The sequence below is a fragment of the Fusarium proliferatum genome, assembly GCF_900067095.1.
Source record: "Fusarium proliferatum ET1 genome assembly, contig: FPRO_scaffold001, whole genome shotgun sequence".
In the NCBI taxonomy this organism is placed as follows: Eukaryota; Fungi; Ascomycota; class Sordariomycetes; order Hypocreales; family Nectriaceae; genus Fusarium; species Fusarium proliferatum.
This window is the reverse complement of record NW_022194790.1, coordinates 4,637,182-4,652,935: the sequence shown is the minus strand read 5'-3', so window position 1 is coordinate 4,652,935 and position 15,754 is coordinate 4,637,182. Positions and strand designations below refer to the sequence as shown.

The following is a 15,754-nucleotide window of genomic DNA, read 5'->3' as shown; positions in this document are numbered from 1 at the left end:
GGGCACGATATCAAACAGGGGTTCGAAACGCCTGTCACGGCCCACAAACACTCCTGAAATACTTTGTGTACAGAATAACAGCGATGCTTGATGGCCAATGTATGATTAGCTCATGCCTCAAGATCCGGGAGATCGCTCCAAGAGACGACGGTGCAAATGGTGCTCTCAATGTGATACACAATGATCGCCGATGAAATCATCAAGCGACATCGCCTCTTTGCCGTTGAAGAGAAAACAAGAAGCCAGATCGATGGAGACACATGTCAGTTGGAGGGAAAATTGTTAGGTGACGGTGCTAAGGTCCTTGTCTGGAGTCAACGGTTGATACCACCCCGCGAAACAGAGAGGGTCTCTAGAACTTGGCGGAGATTCAGGTATCATCCGCCTTCTCTCCACCCTGTCATATTCACGGACCCGTAGGCGGAATAGTATGACTCGCGGTATGAGGCTCGACAAGAGAAGCGACACTGTAATATAGACGACTCGTCAAGAACCAGGCAGCACTCGTAGCCAGAGCCAATGCCACAGCCATGAACATGAACATGGAAGACCGCATCTGAAACGCTTCGTCTGCTTCCATCTTCATGAGCTTCTTCTGCTTGCTGTGATAGTGCCAACGACCATGGGCATCATGATCCCTATGGCCAATGTGTTGGTATGGCTGGAGGAACCATCGGGGTACCCATTTCGCTTGCGAGTTACCGGTACCGTAGAAGTTGTTGCGGCTAGCAGTATGGCGAAAGTCGACCAGGAGGAGTGAGAAGAGGAAGACGGTTATGTTGACAGGCGTCATGATGAGCTAAAACACCTGTGTCAGTGTTATTGCGACGAGCAGAGAATACGACCTTGTTCCTTGATATCATGAGACTTTGAAACAAAGAGAATATAAGACAAGACAAGACCCTTCCAGTCTTCTTTGGCAATGACCACAGATAACGTTGGGGCGGGGAGTAACCTACGGAATAGAGAGTAGAGGGCTGGTTATTACCAGCATTCTCAGGCTGGGGACCAAATTTGGCCATGATGGGAGAATGAATATGGTAGTGTACTATGACGAGTTTTGGGGGATTTCTGACGGTGGATGTGAGTTCAAGTTTATAGCAAACGTATGCCCCAAACACTTCGTTTCTAGGTCGTTGATGGTATTTGATTCATGGGCCCACCTGATCAAGGGAATCAGACTCAGACAAAGAGCTTATGAATTGGTTGTGGCTCACTTACGTAGCCGCCCTAGTGAGGTCATCGCGTGGAGGTTGCTAGCTAATCGATGCCCGCAGGATTCCCGAAGCTCCCGATCACCATCGTCAATCATCATTGTTAAGTAATTATTCCTGTAATTGTTGCGGGGAGGCTCTACTTTGGATCGAGAAAAAGACTTTTTTCTTTTTTTTTTTTTTTTGCCCCCGTCAGTTCAAACCCTGACAAATGAGCTTTTCGTACGGTTCGCATGTCCCATTGGAGCCATATAACATGTTGTCCAGCCTCCAGCAGAATCATCTTCAGTCCTGCTGCCAAGCCACCATCTCAAATCATTCAGCCTCATCGTGATACGACGTATGCGGCGTCGACCATTCCCGCCCAAGCTCCAAGTCTAAGTCCCGGTAGGATTCGGCCAGGCACAATTTCCAATCTTCGCCTCAAGGCGGGAAATGGTTATTCAAGTTTCAATAGGGATATCTCATTACAACGAAGGTGACATGGCGCTTACAAGCAGCCCATACATTACAACCCCCCTCTTTTAGCCTGATACCCAGCCAGCCATTGATTTTCCAGAGCGCCGTTTGCCCATGAATCCCACGCCTACCGGTGCCTATGCATATCAACGCCTTCTTGCCTGACCCCTCATGTGTCCCCTTTCAGCGCGCATTGTGAATGTCGAGGACAAGGATGTCCTGAGCACCAATTCGGGTCAGCTCGTCCATAACCAGAGCAATCTTCTTCTTCTCGACCATGGAGCTGACTGCAACCCAGCCCTCCTCATCCAGGGTGGTAACTGTCGCTGAGCGCTTCCCAGGAGTAACCTTGGTTGCCTCAGCCAGACGGCTTCGCTCGACATTGTATTGGCACAGGACGTAGCTCTTGGCAGTGATAACACCACGGATACGGGAGGTGATGAGGTCGATGAGCTCGGGATTGGATGGCGACTTTGACTTGATGAGCACGGCGGTAGAGTCGACAACAGTGTCAATGGCCTTGAGCCCAGCAGCTCGCATGGTCTCACCAGATTCTAGGCGTTGATCGTTAGTTATGGTCCGTCACAATCGGTGAAGCAGGCCTCGAGTTTTCCACATACCAACAAGGTCGACAATGCCCTCAGCAACGCCAAGAGCACATGCTGCCTCGACACTTCCACTCAACTCAACAATCTTGGTGCGCATCTTGCGAGGCGAAAGCTCTCCCTGTACATTCTCGCCCTGCTCAAGCTTCAGGAAATAGTCGGCAGCCAGGTTGACGAAACTCGTCCCAATCGTCTTTCCAATGAGATCCTCGGGGGTCTTGTACTGGCCCTTCTCGGGGACCTGGACCTGAAGCTTGCAGCTGCCGAAGCCCAATTCCATAACCATATCAGAGCCAGCAACCTTATCATCGGATGACGACAGATCAACAGAGCTGCGTCGCAAGTGATTATAGGCACGGACCGAGGCATCATGCTCCTGGACTTGGTCCCATCCGGTGATACCGAGGTCGCAACGACCCTCGCCAACGAACGTGGGAATGTCGGCGGCGGGGAGGAAGATCAGGGCAATAGGGAGATTCTTGACAAGAGCGATATCGAGACGGTTCTCACGACGGAATTGGACGTCGGCGCCCTCGAGGAGGTTCAGTGTGGCAGCATTGAGACGGCCCTCTATGATGAATGAGCATAAGAATGTGGATTGGAAGGACATGGGACGACTCACTCTTGGGCACAGCAAAAAGAAGACGGCCTTCGAGACTGGAGGGGATTTTGAATCAGCGACCACATAGTGAAGGTGGGATTGAGGGACGATTTTGACGGTGCGAAGGTAGCATCGGGGCGGACCAACCTGTTGACGAGATCCATGGCTGGCTACAGAAGTGCTACAATGCAATTCTTCTTCCCTTGGACTCGGTATAGGTAGTTTGAATTAGGTAAATCACACAGCAAGGTAAGGCAGTCGGGGAATATATTATTGTCTGTGGTGGCTGCTAATGACTCCGACTGCGGGGCTTCAAGACGATGGCGGGGCTTCGTGTGTTTGACTGTGGCACCAGCATGCATCATTTCATACGCTAGGGCATTGTGATTGGGGCTCTGGTCAGGTACCTCATAACCAAATCAGCACTTGCACAGACCGACCATCGGGGGAAAGATGTTGACAGGCCCACCAATTAGGAGCCACGCAGATAACACGGTGCTGAATGGAGTCATACATCCACTGGATGTGGATGTTTTCTGAAGTCCATATCCAATATTGAGCATTTCAAGTTACGAATCGAGGCCTTTGTTTTCAGAATATGCCGAAGCAATGTGTACCCGAAAATGTATTTATTGAAAACATGAGACTTTCAATTGACTTTGCCAATCAAACTTAGCCTGTTGGTAACCGCAATGCCTTTCTGTAATCGCTTCCCAATTGGGCTCTTGTAAACGGTTTGTCGTTACAATTGACCAACAACAAAATGTCTTGTGCACTGGATTTGTACCGTGTATCATGCGGTTGAGACTCCATCCGAAGTTAGACCGGATCGGCAGCAACGAGACGAACAATAGGTGGTCGAGCCGTTATCAGCGAGACACAAGAAATTGTAAGCGTTGAACAAAGCCTTTGATCAAGACATTGCGGGTCCGAGGGCAAGGAATTAATCAAGGTAGTTTCTCCATCTGGTAGAGAGTCTGGAAACAAAGTGAAGCAACCCCAACACGATTGTTTATTACATGGCGATGCAGTCATGTCATTCAGCAAGCAACGTGGCTGGCTGTGGTGCTGACCGAAACAACATTTTCCGAGCAACTTGAATAAGATGGTGTGCTCGCTCAGCATGTGTTACATTAGGTACTGTCTGTGATTGTGGTATCATGTGGCTTGCGTTCATTCATATGCACCTTTGTTTTCCTCGCCTTCGCGGATGTTTGCCGGTCCATTCACCTTGTGTTACACTCTCCTGGAGGTGTGCTACCCAGGTCCTTTTTCCTGTCATGTTTCTTTTTTCCGTCTCTTTGCTGACGCCTACTTGATAAACCCCGATGGCCCAGTCCTTGTCGAGTCTCAGTCAAGGTCTCAGTCAAGGTCTCAACCGCAACAAAGTCTTTGTCCAGTTCAACCCAGCTCACTCAGCCCAGTCCAGAGCTGAGGAGTCGCAGATCTTGGCTTCTCTTGCTCGCCAAGCTGCCTCAGCTACCGGTTGGTTCGGTCCAAGCCCTCTATGATATTTCTGTCTAATTCTCGGGGGCGCCTAGATATGCTATACCATACCTTAACCACTGCGTCGGGATAGAACTGAAATTATCGTGGAGATCAGAGTTCATGAGCTTGGGACGCATTACGGCAATAAGTCCTGGGATAACGGAGCCGAGCCAGGGAATCGAAACCCTTTTAGCGCTCCCGGGCCGCGCCACTTGGGAGCTAAAACTCCAGCTCCATCTCAAACTTTCCATCAATTTACACTTTACCTTCAGCCGGGCTTCTGGGTTCTCCACCTGCCGCCCCCCGCGCGACGTCGACGATCCAGCGCTTAAGGTACCTAACTGACTTTGCTTTGGCTTTGCTTTGCTTTGCTCTGCTTCACTTACATCCTTCCTTCCTACCTTACCTCACTTTGTATCGTCGGCCTCTCCTTTTGGTGGCTTCGCCTCCTGGCGCTTTCTTCTCCCCTCAAGACCGACATCTGGTCTCGTCTTGTTTCGCTTCTCTTCGCTCTTTGGCTCAGGACGAACTCCAAGGGGATTTCCGCGCAACGCAACGCAACAATTGTCGGAGCATATGCTCTTATAGCTCGACCTGTCCGCACAGATTCTCCTCTTCGCTTCGTCCTCCACAGATCATCCATCCTCTACGCATACCTACCTCCCCAACCTTTTTATTCCTTCTTATATTATATCCATACGTAGACTTGCACTCGACACCAACTCTCGATAACCTTATCATTGATCGCAAAACGCAATGAATTCCGCCTATCACCCGCCCGACATGTCGCAGCGAATCCCTGGCCCTGCTTATTCTTCCAGTGCACCACCACCACCACCGATCCATACCTACCAACAACACCAGCATCCTCCTCCGCCTCTACCGCCCCCGACTCAACATCACCACTCGTCCCATCCTCCCCTGCCTCCTCCGCCGTCAGCTCCACATCCTCACCACCAACATCCACCTCCGCCGCCACCTTCCCACTCGCTATCTTCGCATCAACACCATGGCCAACCACCCCACCACCAGCCTCAACTCCCACCATATGCCCCAGCTCCATATCAACAGCCTCAGCCGAGTCAATACCCTCGGCCCCATCCGCACCAGCAACATGTCCCTCCTCCTTCGCAACATGATGATCATCCTCCCCCGCCTTCCTCGCGCCCATCGCCCACCGACCATCAGAAAGATTCCGAACACGCTCCCCCATCCTACTCCAAGATTGAAGAAGGATCAGGCTGGAAGTACAGGTTTGTGGCCAAGGCGGATCCTTCAAACTTCCTTCGCGACCCCGCTGAAACGATTCCATAGTCTCGATGTGAAGCAACAACCCGTGCGTGCGCGCATGTGTGGATTTGGCGATAAGGTCTGTTTCTTTCGTTGCCTGTGAGCCCTGATCATATGTCTCACAGTTCTGATTTAGGATCGTCGCCCAATCACGCCGCCGCCATGTGTTCGTCTTGTCATAATCAATACCGAGACGGGTAAAGAGGTTGACTACAAGTACGTCGATGCAGTCGCGAGACAGAAAAAAAAGGGGCATCTGGGTTTGTGCTAATGCATAATGTGTAGTACCCTAGACCACGCCATGTTTGTGTTATCGGTCGATCTGTGGAATCATGACGGTACCAAAGAAGTCAACCTGGTGCGGTCCTCAACTGGGACTGGCGCTATGGCATCCTCAAGTACCTACACTTATTCGTCCTTAGAACCAGGAACCCCTTCGTACCAGCAACAATCTCTGCCCCCGAGCCGCGAGTCTGGATATGGGCAATCGCAAGGGATGAACTATGGGCAGGATTATCCCCCACCGGTGCAGCAGAGCTATGGTCAAGGTTGGTCGAAACAGGAGGAACAACAAGCGACAACAAATCCGTGTCTGACACAAGAGTAGCACCGTCGTACCCGCCGAGCAGTTCCTACGGTCCGCCCCAACAATATTACCCGCGGCATAGCGGTTACAGTGCCGAGCCTTCGGCTCCTCCGCCAGGTGCCCCTTTCCGTAATGGATATGGACAGGATCAAAATGCGCTTACTCGGATGGCAGTAGTGGGAGGTCAACCCCAAGGGATGTTTACGAGAAACTTGATTGGCAGTTTGGCCGCAAGCGCATTCCGCCTCGAGGACACTGAAGGACAATCAGGTATCTGGTTTGTCCTCCAAGACCTCAGCGTCCGTACAGAAGGAACCTTTCGGTAAGGGCAACTGGATTTGGTCTGTGCCGTGGCTTTCGATTGCTGACGCTGAAGTTGCAGATTAAGGTTCTCCTTCGTCAACGTTGGGCGTCCCGGAGGGCAGGGAGCCAACGTAAACCAAGGCCGAGCGCCAATCCTGTCGTCTTGCTACAGCGAGAGTTTCCACGTGTACTCGGCCAAGAAGTTCCCCGGCGTGTGTGAAAGTACACCATTGAGCAAGAAATTTGCAAACCAAGGCATCAAGATCCCGATCCGTAAGGACGCCAACATCAAGGGCGAAGGTGATGAAGAGATGTACGATCAGAACTGAAGAATCTGCGTGAACCATATCACCAAGGAAACATCCGTGATTGTTTGACCATATCAGAGTTAGGGTTTGGAAATTTGGCTATTCAGATAGTTGCAATCCACAGGAGAATGAATAGCTGGCGCGCACAAAAGGCAATCGGCACGGGAAAATAGGCCAAATCATGGCTATCCTTTGTACAGGGCTCCAAGATATGTCGCCAAAATGTATGGAGTTACTGCCATTGTCAGACAAGGCGTCATGACATTGAATACTGAGTATAGATGCCGGCGTTGGTGTTTTGGAATTGAGTCAATTTCTGATACTCCGTACTTTGTGCTTTTGTCCTAGCTTGCACTGCAGTGTGTCGGTGGTGCTGCAGCTAGACACATCTGAAGGGCCAATAAAGAGTGTGAAGCCAGGTGTGGGATCGACAGGGCAAAGGGTTCCCTAGCTCGAGAGCAGAGGATGACAGTATCATGGCCGAACCAGGGGTTCAAGGAGTCAACGTCATCGCACTTAGACAAGCTTAGCCGCCAAATTCAGGGTCTTGTGTCGGATTAGCATGGGACAACCCTGATGGAATCTAGCTGTGTGCAGTACAAGCTACAGGCTATAAGCCACAAACAGCAGCATCCCCTTGCACATTTCGAGATTTTGAGGTCATGAGGCTTGTGATTGAATGCCTTTTTCGAGCAGGTTCTCCCGGGCTTCTTCCATAGCTGTGAGCCACCAACCCAGACCAGCCCGTCGTGTCGGGGCACGCCAGTACAGAAACGGCTATGGATAATTGCCGGTGCCGGCACGCAAGAATATGAGAGTTTACGCCTTATGCGGGAGCGAGCGCCGCTGGGAACTCGGAGCCCGGCGAGAGCGAAGATGATCTACAGATCTCTGATGGATAGATTCGCTTGGCGACGAGAGGCCATTCGGCCAACTTACTTTCTACTTGACCGAACAGCGAGGCCTTGAAAGGGGAGAATCTCATGGAAGACTCATGTTGTCATGACAGGCATGAGTCGCATACCTGACGTGGTAGGCGCACAACTCACGGAGAGTTTTGATGTTCTCGTTTGAAGACCGACTAGGGAACTAATCTTTCACTAGGTAGGTACGGAGTACCCTATGCGCTTTTGCAACTATAGGTAGGTTGGCTCGATATACGATATTTCCCCTTTCGGTCCCTGGGTGAGGGCAACTTCCTCACTGCTCGGCTGCAATTTATGGCTGAGACCCGGGCATCAAGTAACCCCAGCTCTCAGCATTGAACCCCTCACAGGCCTCATAAAAGCTTGTATTGACTTCGTATATCGGAAGTACCTTGCCAAGATCTGGGGCAGCACGAGGCCATCAAAATTCATTACGCAACCAATTTCTATGACTGGACATGGCCTCTTAGTGCCATGACCAAGTGGAACTGGCGCACGGGTACTTGCGTCTACTTGTCCTAGACTTGGACGAGCTTTAACTGAGCCTCATTCTTCAAATGGACAAGGAAGGGTTGAGAGGAGGGCAGCGCTTTTCAACTAGAGGTAGAAAGAGAGAGTTCGATAATTTGACTCAAGAATAGGCTCCAAGGTAGTGCAGAAGAAGCACTTTCAGCTACAACGCCCAGCTGAAGAGATCTCGCCCTACAGCTCACAACCCATTAGCCCAGGTTCGGGGCAGCCTAGTGAGCACAAGGCCCGTCTAGGCCATATACTCTATGGCTGGGCGCAGTGCTTCGGTGGGTGTGAAGGGGAGGGAAAAGGCCGCAGCGCCTGGGAACCTATCGAATTTTTTTCCCTCTTGCCCCTGTTTAGTTGATCATGGGAACACTTCCAGGGCAGGGGAAAATTTGGTAGCAAGTTACAACATCAATCACGAGGACTTGGCATTGGGTTAAAAGCTGTCACCACCGCCTCCAGCTAAATCTTCTTCACTCAAATAGACTTTTCTCTTCATCATTACAATTCCTTGGGGACGTCCTCCTGAGCTTTTACCTTGGCAACTTCCGAGTCTACTCAACAACTCCTCGACAGTCACTAGTTTCGTTGTTAGTCACTCAAGAACACTGCAACCAGCTACCTACCTTACCTTACCTACACAACCACTACCCCTCAACAAACAACAGCACTCTCTCCTCCAAACTCACACATCTTTCACAATGCTCTCCTCTCACGGTCGAGGCGGTGCTGGCAACATGGCCGACTCAACCCACACTGAGAAGACAGATCCCAGCAAGCTCCAGACTCCCGTCCTCAAGGGCTCTGTTGTCACCACCGGCCGTGGTGGTACAGGCAATATGGCCAAGAACGATGATCCTCGCGAAACCCGCAAGCGTCAGGACGTTGAAGCGTAAGTTTTTCATTCCTCCTGCCGCTCAACATCAGGGGTCATTCTCTTTGGAATCGTTGCTGACCCGAGACAAAAGTATCCCTCGACGCCCCTCATCTGGTGCTCAGCATTCTGGCCGTGGTGGCGCGGGCAACGTCTTCAAGGACAAGGAGACAGAGTTAACCCGCAAGCCTAGCAACGACGAAGCCATCACTGACGAGGAGGAGCCCAAGTCCGCCAACTCACCTACTGCTACTGGCGAGTCGTTGGCTCAGAAGGGCAAGAACTGGCTTTTTGGCAAGAAGGCATAGGACTTGAGACCTTCAGGTGTTTCACCGTGCTCAATTATAGGCATGAGAGATTTCACGTTCTACTGCTATTGGGTCCAATTATTTTACAGTACAGCTCGGTGTTTTGGCGCCTTTGACATTGAAATCTTGAGCAGGGGTTCTGGCTACTAGGTAGACAATTTTATGAAGGACGAGGGTCAACTTAAAAGACAAAGGTGAAAAGGAGGAAAGCAAAAGTCAAGATACCAATGGTTCCCATGAATTGAATAATCTACAAACAAAGTTTTATCTTACTCAGAACCTTGGTCATGCTGTTTTACTATGTTACAATTTTTTCGTGTCTACTGGTATTCTTCACAATGCTTTTTCTGACGACCCCCCCCCCCCCCTTATTTACTTTGATGTTCAACCCAGCATAGACAGACGGTATCTCAAAACACGGCTTCAACACAGCACACAGTAAGTTTTCCCCGTTAGTTCTTCTTGGTTAAGCGGTGAATCTCCTCGAAGTAGTGCTTGAGATGATCAGGGTTTACGCCAGGTGTAATTCCTGCCTTTGGTCAGCCCCTCGTCCAGCTCAGTATTGTGACGCAAACTTACCGTGGCCAAGGTTGGCAATCCAGCCCTTATTTCCAACCCAGAAGCCCTCGACCATCTCCTCGACGGCCTTGGTGATAGCCTCCTTGGTGCCATACAGTACCCCTGGGTCAGCATTGCCCTGGAACACAATGTTGCGGTCGCCTCGGATCTTGACGGCCTCCTTGGGATCATGCAACCAGTCCATGCCAACGACATTATAACCCAGGTTGCAGGCAGAGTCGAGTGCGTACCAAGCACCCTTGGGGAACACGGTCATGGGAACCTTCTCCAAGCCGAGGCTCTGTAGCTTGGCGGGAAGCTTCTCGGCGATTTGCTTCAAGTAGGGCTCAGAGAATTGACGGTAAGAAGAAGGGCCGAGCTCTCCTGCCCAGGAGTCAAAGACCATCACTAGCTATAAAGTTTACAAGTCAGTCATATATGGTGCAGTTCTAGAGAGCATTCTATACCTGAGCACCAGCCTTGACTTGAAGTGCCAGATGATCCACGCAGATATCGGCGATCTTGGCCAAAAGCTTCTTCGACTCCTCAGGATACTTGTAGATCCATGTCTTGACCTGCGCAAATAGCTTGGTGCCACCACCCTCGACCATGTAGCAGAACAGCGTCCAGGGAGCGCCGCAGAAGCCAATCAAGGGCACCTGTCCCTCAAGCTTCTTGCGTGTGAGTGTGATAGCGTCGTACACGTAGCCGAGTTCAGCAGCAACATCGACGTTCTTAGCGAGCACCTGGCCGTACTGTCCGTCGTCGGGGTTCTGGAGCGGATTCGGGAAATGGGGGCCCTTCTTCTCAACCATCTCAACAGTCATACCCATTGCCTGGGGGATGACAAGAATGTCGGAAAAGATAATGGCGGCATCGATGAGACCTGCGAATCGGCGGACAGGCTGGAGGGTGATTTCAGTTGCGACTTCAGGGTCGCGGCAGCATTCGAAGAAGTCTCGGTTACCCTTGGCTTCGTGATACTCCGGTAGGTAGCGGCCGGCTATCAATTGATCAGGTCAGTCTTGTCTACTTATACCCGCATGCCAAGATGTCTTCTCACCTTGTCGCATCACCCACATGGGAGGGCGTTCAACGGTCTGGCCTAAGTTGCAACACAGCAAGTCTCAGCACAATTCTCTCTCATGATTCTCACAACTGAGGCTTGGACGACCCACCCCATGCTGCGCGAAGCAACAGGTCGTTCTTGAGAGGCGCGAAATCTTGCGACATTCTATGTGCTGTTCAAATTATAGTCAAGTCAAATTGGTACAGCAGCTCAGGAATAACTGCAAGTTACAGATTGTGGCTTTTAGAAGAAGTTCCAGTTAAATAAACTACAAATGCCCCGCCGAGGACTGCCCATATGGAATCATAGGTAGTGGAGGGGTAGGTACAGTTGCGGTCGAGCTACCGAGCACGGACAAGGCTGATTCCAAAATGAACCAACCAGGCCCACCTCCATGCAAGCTTGGGTACCTCACCAATCGGCGCTCGGAACTTTGGACGGACCGACACGCTGTCATTACAATGCTGCTCGGCACTCCAGCGCGTGTTGAGAGCTGCATTCAAGATCTATACGAAGCTATACCCACAACCTCGATCTTCAATTCTGTCTCCCTAGAATCGGTCTCACCTGGAAAAGGCTGACTTGAGTGACCCATCTTCATCCGCGACAATGCCTTCCGAGCGCGAGCTTCAGATCAACCCCATCGTTCCCGAGTCTGTGGTCCATAACACAAAGGTTCGCTCCCTCGCTCTTAATGAATGTTGCTATCCATAGCGATCATTATCCACACTCAAGATTCCTGCGAGCTGACTATCTATACAGGCTCTCTCCAACCTCCACAGCCTTACTGCGTCACTTTTTGGAGTCAGCGCCGGTGTCCTCGGCCTCGAATCGTATTACGGTTTCCTCGTCTACATCATCTTCTCTTGCATCACTGCTCTCCTCTTCTACGCCCTCAAGGTTGCTCCGGAATCACTCCCCAAAGGCCACGCTCCTCTCGATCCTTCTCGTTATTATCGTGGCTTGTTCGAGTTCTGGTTCGGTGGCATATTCAATGGCATCTCGGGCTTTGTCTTAACTTGGACGTTGTTTTATGGCTTGGTTCGGGCCTAGATATAAAGTATCATACATCAGCATACGAATGGCGTTTCTGGGGTTATGATCAAAGATATTCAGAAAGAATTATGACTTAAACAAAGCAACTAGTGTTTAAAAAGCATCATCCAGAAGGTAAAACTAGAGGCTTCGGTATTCTACCCCAAAAAAACGTCAACAGTTCAATCAACAATCTCAACAACTTTTCCAACAAATCCTTCTAGTCCAGATTTATCCTGACTTCCTCCTTCTAATAGTATGACTCGTGAACCCATCTCAATCCATTCACGATGATGGATAAGCTCCAAGCTCATCTCCACTCCGCCTCTCGCCGCATCGGTTTTCTCCTTCTCGGTATTCGTTTCGAGGTCGTCGTTGAGGTCGAATATTTCCTCAATTTCGTCTGCTTCTCTTGCTCCTGCTTCCCATCCTGGGCCTTGACGCGATATCTGACGTATGCGCGCCACCGTCCGAATACTGGCGATGTAGATGTTTACGAAAGTGCCGATTGCAAGGACCTGGGTATCTAAGTCGTCAAATACCGCCGTAAAGCCGCTCGCAGCTTGCAACTTCAGCCCCGTGTCCGCCATGTGTTTCGACGCTATCGCCAAGATCATGCCACGTCGAATACGGGGGGGCTCAATGGGAATATTGGAGTCCGTATTACCGTTCTGGGAACGGCGCGAGAGTGATTGGATGACGAGGCCAATTGATCCGGCTTGTCCAGATTCAAGAGTCAGAACAGGGAGTCTCAAATTACGTATGCTCACAACCTGAGCGTTATGCCACTCCCCTGGAGTCGCTGATGCGGAGACGGCATTTTTCATGGCGATGCGGGCCAACTCTGCAGAAGAAGGGTGCGAAATCGAGAGTCCGTAGCTACCAGGAGATTGCCTATCCTCCGGTGTTAAGTCGCGAGCTTCGTCATCATTTGGTGGGAAAGGCCCAATAACAATCTTGTCCCCGACAGAGAGTCGTCCAAACCTGAGATAGCCTGACACGACAATACCTGGGTCTGCTTGCTTTCCCAAGGCACCTGTTATGTTGCTGTACGACGTTGGCAGAGAAAAGGTATCGTCGATATGGAATAGGCATTTCGGCTGCTCTGGGTTCAACGCCATCCCAACATAATCACGAGCGGTCGGTGTCGGCGGCAATGGCAGGTTCTCCAAAAGGGCATGCAGAAGGCCAATACCACTTCCTCTTACTGCACTTGTGAATGCAATTGGAACAACCTCGGTTAAGTTGCCACTCTCCGAGATCCCCTTGAGTAGGTCTTTGACCATGGCCGAGTCATCATCAGGTACTCGGTCTAAGTCCCTCCATACCTTCTGGTCAGGCCGAAGGATTTTGGGTATACGCCCAGCTTCTTTGACAGCTGACAAGATCTTGTTTGTGGTTCTATGCGCGCTTGTCTTGGAAGCGAGATCCATTTTGGTGATGACAACTGCCAAAGGGATATCCAGTTTGAGTGATAGTGTGAGGTGGGCTTTGACAAGATCAGCTCCAACTGATGTGACTCCCAGAACATCCTGCGTTGAGGATGTTACCCCATGTCCTTTGGTGGCTGTATCTCCATCATCTACAGCCAAGCACAAGATGATCCAATGAGGTGCCCAGTTCATCAGTCCACGAAGAACTGTCCGGCGATATCTTGGATGGCCAGCAGAGTCGGAAACAAACACTAAGCGACCACCCTCGGAACAGTCGTGTATATCGACCCAAGACTCGATGTTCCCATGACTGTAGTTGAGAATCGACTGGTCTTTGTATCCGATGAGTTCCTGAGCTATTGAACTGGTAACCCCCGTGGCCACTTCGTGTCTATGTTTGAGCAAGCTAAGTCGACTGTTGCCACGCCCGTTGTCTAGTGTCCCGGTTGATAGGGTCCCCAAAAGACTTGATTTACCTGATGTGGTAGGACCAGTGAAAGTGACTCTTAACTGTGGTGTTGTAGAACTACCACGGCTGGGTACGGCAGCGCTCTCTGAAATAGCCTGCTCATTCTTGTGAGAACTATTGGTTCCATTTTCCTCATCTAGGAAACCAAAGTTGGGCTTGACAAGCGCTTCGGCAACCCAGAGTTTTCCGTTTCTAATAATTTGATGCGGTGAGGGAACAAAACTGTCGACCAACTCGGTCGACTCGACCCATTCGCAGTCGCCAACAATGACTCTCCGATGAACTTCGACAGAACAACCTAAGCTTGCGGCCATTACTCTCAAAGTTGTGAGACTCTCTTCCATCTCATCTTTGGTGAGGCCAACAAGAGTGCCATCATCAGCGACACCGATCTCATACAAGGCTCCTCTTGATTCCTCCAATCCAGGGACAAGCTCACTCAGCTTCACGGGGGCAGAAAGATCAACGCTGTCATCAGGCAGTCTTGGAATTGCCAGCTCCTTAGAACTGGATGCGTGATATGGAGAGGACTGCTGTAACCTCCACAGGAGCTGGGTAGTCAAGTGCTGGAGCCTTTGTTGACGGGTTTGTTCACGAGCCTGGTTAGAAGGTGTGAGAGAGGCGGTTGAGGGCATGTTTAACCGAGCGTGGCGTGATGTTCCAGCAGTGCTCATGCTCTTAAACACCCTCCTAGGTCGGAGGAGTAGGTGAAGCTTGTATTCAGTAGGACCCTCTTGTGGTTCGGCCTGTAGTTTGATGACCCCATACTCTGATAGCAACCCTGGCTGAGGTTCTTTTGCTGGTCGGCGAAGCTCTGTACCCTGAGCAGCCTCGTCCTTCCCTGACTCGCTTAGCGGAGTCCAAGGTGAAGAGACCCTTGGAGGATCAGGGTCATAGGTGAATACAGATGCCATGGTCGTGTTGTAGTGGGCGTAGGGTTCTTGAGAAGGTTGAAAATGAAATCCGAGAGACAAGTGATACTGAGTGAGGTTCTCAAGATATTGATGACAGCATGTGTCGGTACAAGAGCGATAAAAGGGGAGAATATCGAGGATAAAGAAAAGGGAAAGCGTAATATATCCGGAATATCATCTTGTTGATTACTTGAAGAAGTATTGTGAGTTGATCCAAGTGTAGTGATCACGTCTCTAGAGGATTGAGTCAGGGCGGTCAGTTGCCAGCTCAGGAGATGAAAGGCATGGTTGAGAGGAAAAGGGAGCCTTGATGGGTATATATACGAGTATGACGTTTTCGGGAAGATGAAGGCGTCCGCGCTCTTTAGCTTTAGAAAATTGAAGATAGAAAGTAAATGTAAGGTAATCCTCCCAGTTGGCGAGTCAGAGGTGACGCATCGGCCAAGTGGCCAATCAAGAGAGTCTTATGGGAACCTGAGATACCGTGATCGCCTTAATGGTCCCTTCCGTCAGTTCATGTTATTGAACGGCCGGAATACATTTTTAGTGCTACCTTAGTACCTACCTTACCTACCCACCTAGGTACCTAAGGTACCTGCACGGGAGAGGGGTGTTTTTGAACATCAGTCAGTGAACAGAAAAGACTGTCGCACTGGTTTTCTGTCAGAAATATTACATCAGCCTACTATGGCAGAATATCAAGGATAATAGAATAGGTAACTTAGACAGTCTTTCCTTCCTTTAACATATGTCTGAACCCCCTGCCCCCCTTCCAGCTAAGGTAAGGTAGTAAGTACC

The 15,754-nt window shown here is 50.5% G+C and overlaps 7 protein-coding genes across 7 annotated transcripts; 3 read left to right on the top strand and 4 right to left on the bottom strand.

The window, feature by feature from the left end:
- Window positions 1-406: 406 nt before the first annotated feature.
- FPRO_00572 (uncharacterized protein) lies at window positions 407-1,022 on the bottom strand (the record flags this gene model as incomplete). Its single annotated transcript, XM_031224925.1, has 2 exons — window positions 407-799; window positions 960-1,022. The coding sequence occupies 2 exons, from the start codon at window positions 1,020-1,022 to the stop codon at window positions 407-409; spliced, it is 456 nt and encodes a 151-aa protein (XP_031075898.1).
- An 834-nt stretch (window positions 1,023-1,856) lies between these two features.
- Window positions 1,857-3,043, bottom strand: FPRO_00573 (putative ATP phosphoribosyltransferase; the record flags this gene model as incomplete). The annotated part of the gene is made up of 4 exons (XM_031224914.1): window positions 1,857-2,227; window positions 2,294-2,848; window positions 2,901-2,935; window positions 3,027-3,043. 4 exons carry the CDS (start codon window positions 3,041-3,043, stop codon window positions 1,857-1,859), a joined length of 978 nt encoding a protein of 325 aa, XP_031075897.1.
- A 2,107-nt stretch (window positions 3,044-5,150) lies between these two features.
- Window positions 5,151-6,875, top strand: FPRO_00574 (uncharacterized protein; the record flags this gene model as incomplete). The annotated part of the gene is made up of 6 exons (XM_031224903.1): window positions 5,151-5,620; window positions 5,682-5,736; window positions 5,794-5,873; window positions 5,943-6,205; window positions 6,265-6,565; window positions 6,626-6,875. 6 exons carry the CDS (start codon window positions 5,151-5,153, stop codon window positions 6,873-6,875), a joined length of 1,419 nt encoding a protein of 472 aa, XP_031075896.1.
- Window positions 6,876-8,997: 2,122 nt separating this feature from the next.
- Window positions 8,998-9,478, top strand: FPRO_00575 (uncharacterized protein; the record flags this gene model as incomplete). The annotated part of the gene is made up of 2 exons (XM_031224891.1): window positions 8,998-9,188; window positions 9,265-9,478. 2 exons carry the CDS (start codon window positions 8,998-9,000, stop codon window positions 9,476-9,478), a joined length of 405 nt encoding a protein of 134 aa, XP_031075895.1.
- Window positions 9,479-9,930: 452 nt separating this feature from the next.
- FPRO_00576 (putative uroporphyrinogen decarboxylase) lies at window positions 9,931-11,269 on the bottom strand (the record flags this gene model as incomplete). The annotated part of the gene is made up of 5 exons (XM_031224880.1): window positions 9,931-10,007; window positions 10,058-10,448; window positions 10,504-11,039; window positions 11,100-11,141; window positions 11,215-11,269. The coding sequence occupies 5 exons, from the start codon at window positions 11,267-11,269 to the stop codon at window positions 9,931-9,933; spliced, it is 1,101 nt and encodes a 366-aa protein (XP_031075894.1).
- A 445-nt stretch (window positions 11,270-11,714) lies between these two features.
- FPRO_00577 (uncharacterized protein) lies at window positions 11,715-12,158 on the top strand (the record flags this gene model as incomplete). Its single annotated transcript, XM_031224869.1, has 2 exons — window positions 11,715-11,780; window positions 11,868-12,158. The coding sequence occupies 2 exons, from the start codon at window positions 11,715-11,717 to the stop codon at window positions 12,156-12,158; spliced, it is 357 nt and encodes a 118-aa protein (XP_031075893.1).
- Window positions 12,159-12,322: 164 nt separating this feature from the next.
- Window positions 12,323-14,956, bottom strand: FPRO_00578 (uncharacterized protein; the record flags this gene model as incomplete). Its single annotated transcript, XM_031224858.1, has 1 exon — window positions 12,323-14,956. The coding sequence occupies one exon, from the start codon at window positions 14,954-14,956 to the stop codon at window positions 12,323-12,325; it is 2,634 nt and encodes an 877-aa protein (XP_031075892.1).
- Window positions 14,957-15,754: the final 798 nt, after the last annotated feature.